The following is a 16005-nucleotide window of genomic DNA, read 5'->3' on the forward strand; positions in this document are numbered from 1 at the left end:
ACCGGCCAGGGCTACAGTCATCTTTACACTTGATTGGTACTACAAAGACTCCAGAGAGAAGCTGAGAATGCGGGCAGTCAGCTAACACACCCACACTGCACCCCACACATCTGGACCCCTAAGTCGGGAAGCATCTGGGGGTTTTTAGGATGAAACACAGAAAGGATTTATTTGCATCGCCACTTGCATGTCTCAGTCATCACTAAGTCTGAGCTAATGGTGATGTGGCAGCTGCATGTCACAGCATTCAGCCCTGGGGACCCTCCCGGCACTAGTAAGAGTAGAAGAGAAGGAACGTGCTGTGGGGTGGAACCTGAACTTGACTTTTCTTAGGGAGCCCAGGGCCATAGCGTGCAGTGTCTTAACCAGGGATTTGCATGAAGAGTTACACGAAACGTCCATGATGCTTGGGTGTTGATCAACTTCATAAAACAGATACGCGACTACTGTTGTAACTATCAATAAGGCGTCAGCATGTGGCGAGCCAACTCTGCACAGGTCTAGGAGAAAGCACGCTCTTGAGTTTCAATTCCTGCTTTAGTCAAAACAGGCGTCCTGTGTCTGTGCCTTTGAAAACACCTGTACCATTTGCCCTTGAACATGTTATCACTGTAGGTGTGGTCAAAACAGAGTGGAAAGGACAAAACCGAGGGGTTATTCTGGCCAGATGGTCCGCAGTACCTTTGCTGGTCATCACAGACCAGCAGGCAACCCCGGGGCTGGTGTTTGGGAGCCCGTTGTCTCACAGCTCCTCTGGAGAGCACGTGTTGGAACAGGCTGCATCCAGGAGGCCTGGAGGATGCGTGCGGAGCCCGGCAAGAGAAGGGACTCACTGGAAAAGAGGGTCTCCCTTGGTCTCGGAACTCCAAGAAGAGTATGCTCTTCCTTAGCAGGTAAAACCGACGGGCAGGGAATAGAAGGAAATGTGTGTGCCCAGAGTGGCTGCCCCACACGCTAAATTCTCCTGTTCTCAGCATTTCCAAACAGGCATGTCTCCTACCTAAGGCAGAGTGTGAGCCAGGTGACTCCTCCAGACAGTCCTGGGAGAGGGCTGCTCAGGGGAAGCCGCCCCTCAGGGCCCCGTCTACCGTGCTGAGTCCTCTGAGTGCTCTCCGAGAGCACAGGTTTTGGCAGCCCTAGGCTGACTTTTACCTACAAGTGTGAATTAGCTTTTTGATTCGAATTGAACAGAAAAAGGCAATGCAGTGAACTTTCGCAGGTGAAAGCAAAAAAAAAAAAAAAAAAAAAAAAAAGGAAAGAAAGCAAAAAAAAAAATAAATCACAGGGTAGCCCCTGCTTTAGCTCAAAATGCAAAACTTCTCTTTTCTTTTTTTTTAGCTTTCTAACTTGTGTGCTTGCATGTGTGTGTGTGTGTGTGTGTGTGTGTGTGTGTGTGTGTGTGTGCATGAAGCAGAGAATATGACTTTACCTCTTTACTGAAAAGATGTTCATTTAGGGGAAAATAAAACCATCTAATTTTTTTGTATTAAAATAGTCTTTTCATCACAATGTTACAACGCTTTCTAAAACACTGGTAAGGTGCTAGACCTTTTCAGGGGTCAGACTCTTGTCAAAACGTTTCCTTTTATACTTTTCCCCTTCGTAGTTTCGCTTACGCTGCTCTAGTTCTTACCAAGGGCTGACTCCCCCCGACCTGAGCCCAGCGTCTTGAATGATGGCATCCACATCTTGTTGTAGCAGTAGTCTCATGCCAGGCTAGAATTACTATTGAATAAGCAGCAATGAAATCTTAATCAAAATAATCAGTAGTTCCCCAAACCACAAATAACAACAACAGGACCCGCATTACACTAAATCAGCAAAGATCATTGATATAATAAGAGACTGAGTCACTTTTTGCTACAGTCGCTCTCTTGCAAAGTCAACTGGGCTGTTTCCTTGCACAGCCCAGGGGGGAGGGGGGAGGCAGGTGGAGGGGAGGAAGGGCATTGCTCAAAAAGTAAAAAAAAAAAAAATTGACATCATTGAAGTCACATGATTGGCAAGAACCAATTAAGAGGAGCTGTGGAAAGGGGAACAGTTAAATTTGTAATTTGGGTTGTGTGAAAACTTCTTTGGGCCCCATAAACAACCACAGAACCACAAGTTGGGTAGGCTGGCAGTGTCAGAAGTCTAAGCCCAGCACAGTGGTCAGCAGGCAGGACGAATCACACAGGCTGCAAACCACAGGGTTTCGCAGAGTGGTGAACATCCTCAACCCACAGCCAAGACACCGCTTTTTTTTTTTTTAATCTTTAACAATTTGAATATTTGTTTCCACAAAGGTACATTTTTTTTTCATAGGGCTTGGGGTAGCCCCCGAGGTGTTGAGAGAAAGAAGAGAGAGAGAGAGAGAGAGATGGAGGGAGCAATGGTTGGGGATGAGGTTCAAACAATGACCTTTCTTGGTTTTCACTCCTAAGGTGAAAAGAAACCATTGACTCCCCGCCTTCCGAAGAGGGTGCACTGTCAGGAGGAAGCCATGGCTTCAGACAGCATATTTGAGTCATTTCCTTCATATCCACAGTGCTTCATGAGAGGTGAGTACACGCCGGACTTTTCACATCTCTATTTGTTGCTCAGCTTTGCAGAGAATGTTGTCAGTCTCTTCAGAGTCGGGCCGGTTCCCCGACGTTGTCGGTGTGGTGGGAGGAATTCAAACTCAAGCTTACGGTTACAAGGCTATTGAGTTACTTATTCATCAGATGGCAGCTCTTCAGACATGTCTAAATAAATAGTTAAGCTGCTGAAGTGTTAGTCGGTGCATGAGAACTTTGGCAAGGGAGAGTCAGTTGGGCTGCTCCTGGTTAACGTCCTGGAGGTTGTAAAGCATGCAGCTTTCTGGGTTCTGTCTTGCTCTCCCTTGCCGCCGAGTGACAGTGGCTGAGGGATCCTGAACTCGCCATGCTCTCTTGCCCACACGCCAGGTTGCCGGGGTTTAGAGGCACCGCACAGCCGGCCAGGGAGGGCTGTGCCAGTGTGGAGCAGAGGCAGAGGCAGGCTCACAGATTTGCATTTAGACCAGCTGGGGCACAGTGGCCACTCTGTCGTGCCCGGGAGGCAGAGAGTGCAGGAGCTGGGCTGATTGATCTAGGTTGAAAACGCCAGGCTGAGGTTGTGCTATGTAGTTCCTTGTGGTCTCAGGGCAGAGGCAGCTGGCATCTTTCAGGAGAGAAAGGAAGCAAGTTGTCGCATACAGAGAGGTCTGTCTCGCAAAGCAATAAAAAAGTTTCCTAAGTCAGGCATCGTCGCACTTAGGTCATTAGATTGCAGTCTTCCTAATAGTAACAACCAGTGTGGAAAACCTGTCTGTGTTCTTGCAGCCAGCCTCCCAGAATGTGCAAACCAGCAGAAGTGAGCTGTGTGTGTAAGTGTATGTGTGTGTGCATTCTCCTTTGATGTGTCTTTGGTGGGAAAAGAGGACCGTGCTTAAACCAACAAAAACAATAAAAATGTCAGGAAGGCATTGCTGACTGTCAGGGCACGCACTCTGACCCACGCACGCGGAGGGCGGCTTGAGGACAGGCTAAGCTGTAGTGGCAAGGGGTGGGTTTGGGGATAATTCACTCTCCCGCAACAAACTTGTGCATGCACCCAAATAGTATCTGTGACTCATTATGTATTCATACAGCCAAGAGAGCTGGGGAATGCAGAGGGCTGCTCGCCACTTTGTCACAACAAAGGCGATAGGAATGCCACAGAGTTTCTGTGTCTCTGGGTCGGGTCCCTAAAATTGAAACACTTGACAAAGGCTTGTGTGTCTGTGTGAGTGTATATGTATGTGTGTCTGTATGTCTGTGTGTGTGTTGGGGGTGGTGAGGGGAGGATTTCAGGAGAAGGGGAAGAAAGCAAGTCATTAACCGATTCAAAGCTTCAAATTAAAGGGTTTCCAAGTGCTCCTTTCCTGGCAGCTGAGGAAATTTTAGTGAAGTTGAATCATGCGCTGTGTGAGTCACCCGAACGCGCCGCTGGTGAGAGGCTGCAGGCTGCCCCCTCCCTGCTGCATTTCCTCTGGGCCGCTAACAAGCGAAGGAAGCAATATTTGTAAAATAACAGTCAAAAGATCTTCCTGCCTCTGCTCGCCTTCAGTGCCCCTCCATACGATGATTGTTTCCTATTCTATCAACTCAGGAAGGCAGAGGCAGGAAATTCTAAAACATTTCCACTGGGCACTGGATTGATTTTCAGCATGGGGGGTTGGCCTGCTGCCTGCTCTTACTGGTCAGACAGCCAAGATAATAAGGGCACTGGGTGACATGCTCAGACACCAGGGAAAAGAAGGAGGGTGGTCCCTAACAGAGCTCTGCATGTTCCTGTGCCCAGTGTATGGTCACCTGCCCACCCCAGGCTGGGAACAAAGGATGTTGAGTGTTCAAGGGGGCAGTATAGAGGGGGCCCCAGGACCTCCACCAAGGCTCAGAAAAATTCATGAGAAAAGGTGTTTCTATTCCTTACTCTCATGGCCTTTTATCATCTCTCAGTCAATCATATAATACTAAGAGTTCATTTCAAGGAGCCAAAGTGACACCTTGGCGATTTCTCTGTTAGGTTTATCAGGGTGACAATGGTTTCCATCGTCTGTATCATCACCACTCATATGACTGGGAAGGTGACAAATGGCATTGCTTTTGGTGTCCATTGGGCATTGCCCTGACCACCTGAGCTAGCACAGTCCCTGTCCTCTCTCAACAGCTAGCCCTGTGTCCACAGCCCAGCCCTCAGCAGGGCCAGGACTGTGCGCCTTTCTTGCTGCCTATAATTTATAGTGTGTGCCCCCCCCTCCTGAAGCCATGAGTGGGAGGAAAAATGCCTTGTTTTCTCCCTGGGGTGGTACTCTGTAGGTCCATGCAATTCCTGCAGGAAGAAACCCATAATCCATTTTGGTGAGATACCCATGTGGAAATCAGGGGTGAGAGAAGTGTGGGCCCAACCAAACATTGTGCCCTCGTCTTTGAGCTCCTGAGAAGCGGGCGTGCGACACTAATGTGGTCTACCACAGAGCACAGCGCACCGAGCTCTCCTCGCGCTTGCTGAGGCTGGGAGAGGAGGTGAAGGCAGAACTCCCTGGAATGGTCATGCCAGCTTCACCACATGAAGTTCCTACAGAACCTAACATCAGTCCTTGAAACATGCAATGTGTCACCCCAAAGGCGGCAGGTAATAGGGGGTGCAGAGGAAAACGGCAGCCCAGATGTACGTTTGCAAAGTGCCTCAGGTAGCCTCGCTCTTAGAAGTGGCTTAGTGGTCGGTGCAAAGCCTGAATGCTAATAGGCGTGCGAGTTCCTAGAACCACAGGTAGAAATCTCAGCGGGGCTGACACGGAGGCGTCTTTCAAAGGGAATAATGAGCGCACATGGGGCCAAGTGTGTGAAGTGGGCTGCTCTGTGCACACAGTTTGCCACTGTTTTCTGAAAATCATTTATGAGGGCACCTCTGGCTTGGCTGGGGACTTGGGATCACAGAAAGGCGTAGAGGAATCTGGGTCTTGTTCACAGTGTGAAGTCTGTATTATTGTTCAAGGGTTGTCATAACATAGTAGTACCACCGGCGGGGTGCCTTCCATGACAGAAATTTACTGTCTCATGACTCTGGAGGCCAGAGTCTCATTAAGAGTCCTGATACAACTGTACACTATTATGTTGAAAGCTGCAAGGTTTTGAGGTTCATGTTTTTTTTTCTGAGGCCTCTCTCCTTGGTCTGTAGATGGCCGTCTTTTCCCTGTCTACTCACTAGGTCCTCCCTCTATGTGTCTGTGTCCTCTTCGTATAAGGACACCAGTCATTTTGGATCCACTCTAATGACCTTATTAACCTGAATGACCTCTGTAAAAACCCAATCTCTGAATATGGTCACATTCTCAAATACTAGGAGTTAGAACTTCCACATATACATTTAAGGGAGGACGTCAACGTAGGGGCAGACACAATTCAATCCATAGCAGGCTGTCTTGACAAGCCCAACTGCCCCCCGCTCACCAGGCTGCTGCCCTGTCCCTTGCCACTGTCCTGGATGTGGAAGCATCAGACCCTAACCCCCCTGCTGTGAGGTGGAGCTTGGTGTTCTGAAAGTGTCCACACATTCTGAAACTGAGAAGAAGAAGAGGGGGATAAAAGGTGTTAAAAATATCTCTCAAATCATCATTATAGCCTTTGCCATTTAGTACCTTCACATGCTGAGGATCCTTTGAAAATGACAAAGAAATCTGGAAATGCTTAAGTTTTAAAAGAGCAAAAGCCATCCCCCCAGAAAAGCTGCCACCTTGGTCCCACTTTCTCCAGCCAGATGGTCCCTGTGAGTCAGTACCCTCCCAAGGTGCGTGCAGCCGTCAGGGCAGGAGGACAACCACAGGAGACTCCCACTCCCAGTGAAGGCACAGGGAGCAGCCAGGAAGAGAAGCATCCTTAGAAGTAGTGGCTGACCTAGGACCTAAGAGCCATGAGGTCCTTGAGAGGTTTGGGAAGCAAATTAGTAGCCAGGAGGTCCCTCTGATCTCTTGAAAGACATCTGAAACGTGGTATCTCCAGAAAGGTCTGCCTCTTAGCTGAGGAGAAGCTGTGTCTCCTGCTGGGGCAGAGGCAGACTCCTGTGCCGTCGCCTGGAAAGAGACTTTCTTAGAGAAACTAGGGCTTGGTGAGAGCCAGTCTGCAGGGGAGAGCCCAGGGGTCTGCAAGAGCAGCCACCGCTAGCAAAAGGCAGGCAGTCTGCACGCGGGGACAGCAACAGACAGCACCCAGAGGGGTGGAGGACACTTTCTCTCGTATCCCTTCTGGCTTTAGTCAAATTGCATAGAGCAATGTCCTCAGTGTCCTCTGGGTCCTCAATGTCCTCAGCTGTAGTCCCTGTAGTTAGAGTAGCTGTGTGGACAAACTAGCTTGTGTCCAGTGCTTCACACAGTCATAAAAATGGGGCAGTAGGTATTAGGTACAGCTATGGACGTTCTGTTATTATATAAGAGGACACTTGGTCAAACTCTGTCCACTCTAGGCTAGGAAAGGCCATGATGCCCTGGAGGACACTGGGGTCGGGGGGCAGTCCCCTGGAGAAGGTGACACAGGGTTGGGGAAGGAGAGGAAAGGGTGCTTGAGGTGGGGTAATACCTGGGTGAAGGCAGAGCAGCAGGGACCCGGGGCTGCAGTTAGTAAATCCACGCTCACCCTCCCTCTCCTTGTAAGTGTTCGCGAGGGAAACAGAGAAAGAGTGAGGGCCCTTTTGGTAACTCAGCAAGCCCAGCTTTTAAATATGGAAGCTGCCTGGGACACGTGGTGGCAGAAAGCCGCCCTCATGCTTCTCTTGGCTGCAAGTAACGGAACGGGCCCACTTTATTTTCTGGGGGCCCTTCTTCAGAAAAGAGCATTTGTTTCACCCACTGAACCACATGTCGATCCTCTGGGCCCTAAGGGATGGCCAATTTCCATGCTTCCTGGTGACATTTTTCAGATCAGGTACTTTGTCAAAACCCAGAAAGGCAGGTGGCCCAGGCCGCTTGTCTTGTTGGGGGCAGGAGCAGAGGATCACACAGGAAACTCAAGCGAATTTTTCAGCTTCTCAGGTAACATCCTAGTGACCTAGATGAGTCATTAGGTGTCTCTGTGTCTCGCGCGAATTCTGTAAAAAGGGACTAATAGTGTTCTCGACAAGCTCACCTCCGATTGACGGAGTTCCTGTTCTAGGGCTCTGAGTACCTTGGGGAGAGGGTCCATAAAACACAGCACCTGTTTCCTTAGTTTGAGAGCATGAAGCTACAGGGGTCTCCAAACTTTTTACACAGGGGGCCAGTTCACTGTCCCTCAGACCATTGGAGGGCTGCCAAATACAGTGGTCCTCTCACTTACCAACAATGAAAGAGGTGCCCCTTCCAGAAGTGCAGTGGGGGCTGGATAAATGGCCTCAGGGGGCCACATTGTGGCCCGCGGGCCATAGTTTGGGGACGCCTGAACAAGGTCTTGACCTCTGACCTTCCAATAGGGAGTAGTGATCCTGCCGGTCCACATGGGCATGCACAGTGCTTTCTCACGGCATCTTTAAAAAAATAAATAAAATGGTTCCCTGCTCTCATTCTTCAGAGAATTCTCCAGAAGCTGCTCTGGTGCCTGAACAGATGTTAAAGCCTAGCAACACCTTTCCCGTAACTCTTGCTCCTCGATCTCCCTTGCCACCTCCCCTTGCGTTAGCCTTTTTTACTGAGTAAAGTTAAGGTCGCTGTGGCGCACCAGAGGGTGGCAAGGGGCATTTCTTTTAAGAGCTTTGCAGACCATGACCCTAATCAGGAAGTGCTTCAGGAGGACATGGAGGGAAACGGGGTTTCTGAACACAGCACAGCCCAGAACCACGTGTCACTTTGGGCGTACCACCAGGAAAGAGTATGCGGACACACCTGTGGCACGCACCGACTCTGTTGGACAGGCTGCTCTCCTCCTCTTCAGTTCACTTTCAGAAGCTCTCTCTCTCTCTCCCTCCCTCCCACCCTGATAACTGACTACCTGAGTGATGCCGGAGAAAGGAAGGAGCAGCGGGGTGAGAAATGAGCCTGCAGCAAAGGAGGGTTGAAATGCTGGTATTTGACGGGGACATGGGCAGCACGAAGCTCCTGCTGGGGTTTGTCAGTGAGAATTAGGAATTAGGTTTGGCCGCAGCAAAAGGGAAATCTGACTCCAGGGGCCTATGGGGGGGGGGGGCGTGATGGTCTGTCTCGTGTGACAGGAGGTCCTGCAGTAAGCAGACCCCAGGGAGGTGGCTCACCACTCAGGTCCGTCTAGGGAGGAAGAAGACAGGTGGCCTCTCGCCTTCTCCTGATAGAGCTCTGTCTTTTTACTCAGGACAGGAAGCTTCCCCTTCTCGGCAGGCCTCCCTTGACATATTTCATAGGCCAGCGGAAAGGTGCTTTGGACAGTGGCGTTGTCACTTTCAAGCCCAGAGCAAAGGGAAGCAGAGGGGGCGGTGGCTGGGAATGGGTGCCCAGTGATTGGATGCAACATCTGCCACGACCACGAAGACTATTCTTGGGAGGACTATGCTTTCCGGGTGGCATCTCGTCTCATTTGTTTTCTGTGTCAGCAGTGCTCTGAAAATACATGCAGAGTAACTGCGAGACTTCAGGCCTTCTTGGAAGTTGCAGGTGGATGCAGGATGCAGGGTGGGGGTGATCTTTATTCTTGATTTTACTGAAAACAAAGCAAGCTGGAGATGGGATGGGGCTGTGTAAGGGGCTAGTTAAATGGGCGTCAAGGTCGCGCCTATGTTCAGTGTCAAAGCCGAGGATGACATTTGACTCTCTCAGAGTGTGAGAAAAGAGAAACAGCCTTCTATCAACAGGAATTGCTTATGGGTGAGCTGCCAGCACCTGGCCACAGGCTCCACTTATCCATCAGTAGCTAGAAATTGTTTCCTTTTTTTCTCTTTCTTGCCCTTTCAAATTCTCAATAGCTCATGGCCTGACACCTTAAAACTTTTTTTTTAAGGAGAATTCTTTTTTTTTTTTTTTTTTGTATTTTTCTGAAGTTGGAAACAGGGAGGCAGTCAGACAGACTCCCACATACGCCCAACCGGGGTCCACCCGGCATGCCCACCAGGGGGCGATGCTCTGCCCATCTGGGGCATCACTCTGTTGCAACCAGAGCCATTCTAGTGCCTGAGGCAGAGGCCACAGAGCCATCCTCAGCACCCGGGGCTAACTTTGCTCCAATGGTGCCTTGGCTGTGGGAGGGGAAGAGAGAGACAGAGAGGAAGGAGAGGGGGAGGGGTGGAGAAGCAGATGGGCGCTTCTCCTGTGTGCCCTGGCCGGGAATCGAACCCGGGACTCCTGCACGCCAGGCCGACGCTCTACCACTGAGCCAACTGGCCAGGGCTGAGAATTCTTTTCTACAGAATTTGAGCGAACTTTAAGTTGCGCTCCTTGAATTTACCTAAAAACATTTTATCTTGGATAGAAATACAAGCGGGTAACAGCTCTAGGAGATAGTACACTTCTTCACACTTTGTACTTCTGCAAGTGACAGATGATTTGTGCTTTGTGATTATTGGCCCTCTACTTCCTGAGTCTGGATGCTCATGTACCGTCCTGCAAGTAGATCCCTCATTAACACACACAATCTCTCACACACACACAAACACACACACACACACACACACACACACACACATTTTGTTCTTCCCTAAAATGAGAAATAATGTAAATTGTCCATTTTGTTTTGCTGCAAAAACAGAGCTCATGTAGAGAATTGTTGATTTTGTGTATAAGCCTGCCTTTCAGTTCATAGTCCTAAAGTCTGTTTTCAGATGGACTCCTTTTCAAACTGTGAGCTCTCCCAGACATTGCAGCAGCCCCAGCAGTCATGAAAAACAGAAATCTCAATCAGCTACTTGGGATTGAAATCTGCTGATTTCAAGACCACTGCTCCTGGGTGTCAATTTGCAGCCTGTGCTCAAGCTTGATTCTAAGTCAAGGACCCACTTCGTCAAATCTTGAGACCGTGACCATTGGGAGAGGGAAATGCTTGGCTCTGACATTTCGCAAAAGCTTATGCTCCACCTCCTTTGCCGCCATCCAGCCTTTACTCCCGGTTGTTGGAATGTCCTCTGTAAAGGAAGGCTATGACTCCTAAAAAGAACATTTTCTGATCTCGGACAGAGAGTACAATGAAAAGATGTGAGCAATAAAGCACAGAAAACCACCACAAAGCTATACTGCTCCTTACCATGTATACGATTTCAGATTTTTTTTTTAGTTGATCCTAAAAAAAGATCTAGGAACTGTGGCCATAGTCAGCTCGCCAGATAGGGTTATGCTAAGAAGAGCAAGAGCAAACAGCCATCGTTACAGTGAGCACACTGCGTGCGATCTCACGGTCCCACGCCGTCCTCAGGTGAGGCTTGTAAGGGAGGCTGCACGTGTTGTCAGCTGCTTTCTCGTGGCTTGGTGTAGGAGCAATTTTCTTTTCCTAAGCAACAAGGTTAACATGCTTAGCCTTTGATGTTTATTTTTTATTACTGCCACAGACACGTTCAAAAGACAATGTAGACTAACCAAAAGACGTTGGTTGGTTGGGGCACCATTTTTCCAGTAGCAGTTTTAATGCCGACCACAGTTTGCTGCTGTTTATTACACGGTGTCTGTTTGTACTTTGAACTGTGTGCTCCAGTCCCCTCATCCCACACCATCTGCAGGCTGCATCTGTGTAGCCCATCACCTTGCTAACAGTCACAGCCGAACTTGACATTAACCCACTTTGAAAGTCTATATTGAAAGTGCATCTATGTGTGAAACCCCTGCAAAGGTCTGAGGGAGCTGCAAGGAAGGGAAAACGGCGCCCTATCCTTCAGGAGTTTCCTCTCTTGTCTCAGCCCTTTTAAGTGCTGGCATGTATAACATGGTGGGAATGGGAGAGAACAAAATGACAGGAATTGACAGGTAGGAACAGAAACCCACACTGCTATTTCATTATTATTGAATCCACTGTTTGTGAAGATCAGAATGTCTATTACCCTCAAAGTCCTGAAGGAGAGGAACAATTATTAAACCACCTTAAACAAATATTAGGACTGTGAAAGGTGTGGTGTCCTATACAGAAATACAAATGCCAACAATGGAAATTCTGTTCACCTGCCAGTCATCCTACATCATTACTTCATATTAAAAAACATGATAAAAAAAAAAGCAATGCTTCCCTCTAGGTTGTGTTCAAAACAAAGAGATAATTGTATCAGAAAGGTGGATGAACCTTATTAAATAACAAATGAACTATGAGACATTGCCCCTTTTCATGCTTTCTAAGTTAACCATGTGGGTGTGTTTTCTATATATAGCTATATATAGTTCAGTTGGCATTTGAAACCATATAACTTTATATATACAAAAAGTTTTATATATGTAACTTTCTGGGTTTCTTGCCTTGAGTGATCTCAGACAGCTCTCTGACTTAGGGCAGCAGAGACATTCACTTGTCCACAGTCCCACAGCTGGTCAGTACCAGAATTAGAACTATAAACTGGGTCAGCTCTGGTCCTGACCCCTAGAATTTTGCAGACACTGGACTTAGGTGGCTGATTCTACTTGGGAGTCTAAATAATAGCAGAGGCCCTGGCCAGGTGGTTCAGTGGACAGAGCATTGACCCAGTGTGCTGAGATCACAGGTTCAATCCCCAGTTAGGGCACATGTGAGAAGCAATCGATGAGTACACAGCTAAATGGAACAACTAAGTGGAACAAGAAGCTAGTGCTCCTCTCCCCCCCCTTCATCCCCTCTCTCCCTCTTTCACCCTCTCTCTCACTTCTTCTCTCTCCCTCTTTCACCCTCTCTCTCTCCCTTCCTCTCTCTCTTCCTCTCTTTCTCCCTCTCTCTCTTCCTCTCTCTCTCAAATCCATAAAAAAAATTTCTTTTAAAATAAAAAACAAATAGTTAGCAGACACCTGTCCAAATTCCCTTTACTTTCTCTTTGCACTGGTCAGACACCACAACCCTAACAAGTAAATCCCTTTCTCTGTGGGCACACAATACGCACAGCAATTCATGCAGATCCCACAGCCTTCAGAACTTCCTTAGCTGGAGTGAAGTCCCCTCCCCAGCACCTCCAGCACCCTGCTGAAGTTCCGAGGTTCTGCCTTACCCATAAACCCAGTACTGCTTTAGCTGAGCACCCGCTAAGGGCCCACCACGCCCCTTAGGCAACTTTATGGTTAACCAGGTTGGTTTTGAGGAGTGTCTTTGGTGAAATCTGAACGACCAGAAGCAGAGCAAATGTGCACATTCAGCTGAGGGGTGCAGAGATGGCCTTGGCCTGCACTGCTAGCCTTCAAATCTCAGAGGAGTCCTTGGGAAGTGGGACAGTGCTGACTTCCTGAGAGATTGGGACCCATCAGAGATACAGGGCCTCTCACACTTCCGACCCAAAGCTCTTACACTCAGAAGTGGCCTCTATTAGGAGAAATAAAGGTCTGTTTCTCTCTCGCACACTCACACACACATCCATACACACATGTACACAAGGCCCAGCATTCAAAAAATCCCAACCCCTGGGCCGCAGACGGGTACTGGTCCATGGGCCATTTGGTACCGGTTTGCAGAGAAAGAATAAATAACTCACATTATTTCCCTTTTATTTATATTTAAGTCTGAACGATGTTTTATTTTTAAAAAATGACCAGATTCCCTTTGTTACATCCATCTAAGACTTACTCTTGATGCTTGTCTCAGTCACGTGATACATTTATCCATCCCACCTTAAAGGCTGGCCCGTGAAAATATTTTCTGACATTAAACAGGTCCGTGACCCAAAAAAGGTTGGGGACCACTGCCTTAGGTCTTAGAGAGCTCAATGGGATTTCTTCCCAGGAGGTGCTGAATGTGAAAATGCCGCTTCTAGGTGGAGCAGGAACTGTTGGGTGTTGGGGCAGTAATTTCCAAACTCCTTTGATCCTGTCACATGTCAGTAAAATGTACTCTGCTTGCTGCCAAACCTGTGCATATTTATTTGTATGTAAATCACCTGCCTGCACTACTATAGTGATATGATATAATTATAGTATGTGCATTATAATAAAACATATCTCAAAAATAGAACTTAATATAAAACTAAAAATGCAGCTTGTGGGTTTTTTTCCTTCCCCTCTGTGAATAACTCAGTTTGACTCAGAAGGTCCCTCAATACCCACAAATGTCTTGTCTTGCTAACGGGGACTCAGCTTCTACTGGGGGACCTTTATTCCCTCACCTGGAGGCTTTGGTCACTGTTGAAACATCAGCTCTACTCCAGGAGGAACCATGTGTCCTCAAGAAGGACAGGCTTGGCCAGAGCGGCGGGGAGTGGGCAGCCCTGGGTGTGGGGTCCGGGCATCGAACTCTCCCCCATCACTGCACTACTGCCTGTGTGAACAGGAGCTATTCACCCCACCTCACAGGGCCCCAGGTTTCTCACCCGTCATGTAGGCACAATGTTCCCTACTGTGGGTGGTTGTCAGGACGATCTGAGGTGACAGCAAGGAAGCAATGGACACTTAGAGAAAGGCAGTAAGTCAAAGGTAACTCCAGAAAACACCACAGGTGTGTGGAATGAAGTCTGGTGTGGGAAAGAAACTTCTGCTGAGCCCAGAACATGACCCTGCAACTGTGCCCAGAACCAGGTGGGCATTAGGATGAAAAAGTGGGTCAATGCCTCTCCCCAAGTAGCAGTGCAGACATGATCTTTGTGCCCCTTGGCAGAGGGTTGAACTTACTAACATTCAAAATGATCAAGGTAACAACAGCTAGTGTTCGCTGACCACGTATGATGTGCAAGGCACCGGCACACTGCCAAGCATTTCTTGCGTAACCTCCTTAAATCCTTTGCACAAACCTGTGAGTAGGTGCTCTCATTGCAAAGCCTGTTTGGCTGAGGGGAGTGTGGCATGCAGAGGTGAGGTTAAGCTGCTGGTGGCAACAAACCCGGCCCACTGGAGGTGTTTGTGCTGCAGAGCCCACCTTCACCCGGAGGAAGGAGAGTGGGTGTCACCATTCTCTCGGTTTGACACATAAGAGAGCTGAGCCCTTTGCAGTTAGAGACTTCTCAGGGTCTCTGAACAGCAGGCTACGCTACAGGGGGATGGCTGACCTCAGGTGGCTTCAAGCCCAGGCACCGCCACTGTGCTGGACTGCTTGCACGACCCTGCATGCATTTGGTGGCTTTAGGTCCTCACCATCAGTGTCAGCACCTCCCCTCCCCATCAGAGATGTCCCTTAAGGGAGACATTCACATGGTTCCAGGAAAACCACAAGGAACACTTTCTTAGGCCTGTGGTGTTCAAACTTGTGTTTGTATCAGAATACTGTTCCGAAGGTTATGGTGAGATGCTGACCTGGGGTGGGAGGGACCATATCCAATCTTTCTTCCCAAACAAGAGAGTTCATCAGAGATGAGACTAGGAAGAGACAGCAAGGCCCTTCCTGGAAAAAGACCTTAAAGATAAGGCTAATTTTCAAGGTCATGTAAGGCTCAACCTGTAATTACATGACCTTGAGAGACAGCTCCTCCTTTAGTGTCATGTCCTTGGTGCGCTTGCCCCATCCTGGTCCATATCTAGGACCCACGTACAGAAGAACTCACAAAATGATCCCACAGATAAGCAGAGGCTTCACACCCAAGTTCATCCTTTAGGGAGTCCCCGAGAGCCAGCACTATGACAACACTGATCTTGGCCAGCATTCTCAGTGAGGCCCCAGCAAGTGCTGACATCCAGGCGTTCCTGTGGTTGAGACAAATATTCTACCCAGAAGCAGGCGATTCAGCTGTGACAGGAAGAGGCAGCCTCTGAACCTCCTGTACACAGGACCTGCCAACCCACCAGGTGCCAATTGCATAGAGAGGACCCACTAGCAGGGGAGCCTTCTGCAGAAACATTCGTAATTCCAAAAGTCCACATCCTCAGTGCTCCAACCTCATAACAAATCCTTTTCACAAGTAGGTGGGCGTGACATTGTCTTTTTTCTCTCTCTAACCTTATGTGTATAAAAGGCATTTCTCTCCTCTGATTATCCTACAACCAGTTACCACAGCAAGTTCCTCCCCTTTCTCCTTGGGCTCCACATGGCAAAGGGCACGACAATTCATTACACTTCACCCAAAGCCTTCTCACCGCCAGCGAGTCCCCTGCTCACTGAGAGCTTGGGGAGCCTGCCAGCCTCTAATTGTTACTATGCAAACACCTTAATGGGAACAAATTAAAAGGCACTCAAGCTAATTATTCTCTGCAATAAAAAAATAATAATAAACTAATAAAGCGCCTTTGGAAAGGTGATTCTGTGTTACCTCAAAAGAGTTGCTTTCCTCATTTAGAGTGGGTAATTGACAGGGAAGTAAAAAACCCGGGGTGTTACCCAGAGATTATATTTTGGGAATTCTGTGACTCAGAAAACGCCCTTTTCCTGCTTATTTAGCACCATCGGCACCCCCCCCCCCTTCCCACCCCCTTCCAGCTTTCCTCAGTGACTTCCACTTGACCTTTGCCAGGCTTGGTTCTTTCCCAGGAGTCCTGAC

General features: G+C 48.5%; 1 protein-coding gene across 2 annotated transcripts in view; it reads left to right on the forward strand.

Moving 5' to 3' along the window:
* Positions 1–2097: 2097 nt before the first annotated feature.
* RUNX1 (RUNX family transcription factor 1) overlaps positions 2098–16005 on the forward strand; it is a 232785-nt gene continuing 218877 nt past the window's right edge. Inside the window, exons 1-2 of one of the 2 annotated variants that reach the window (XM_066370262.1) lie at positions 2098–2285; positions 2424–2540. In XM_066370262.1, the coding sequence (XP_066226359.1) occupies positions 2483–2540 (58 nt within the window). In that variant the 5' untranslated portion in view covers positions 2098–2285; positions 2424–2482. The remainder of the gene's footprint in view (positions 2286–2423; positions 2541–16005) is intronic. The other variant, XM_066370259.1, reaches the window with a different exon arrangement.

Source organism: Saccopteryx leptura, chromosome 2 (genome assembly GCF_036850995.1).
Source record: "Saccopteryx leptura isolate mSacLep1 chromosome 2, mSacLep1_pri_phased_curated, whole genome shotgun sequence".
In the NCBI taxonomy this organism is placed as follows: domain Eukaryota; kingdom Metazoa; phylum Chordata; class Mammalia; order Chiroptera; family Emballonuridae; genus Saccopteryx; species Saccopteryx leptura.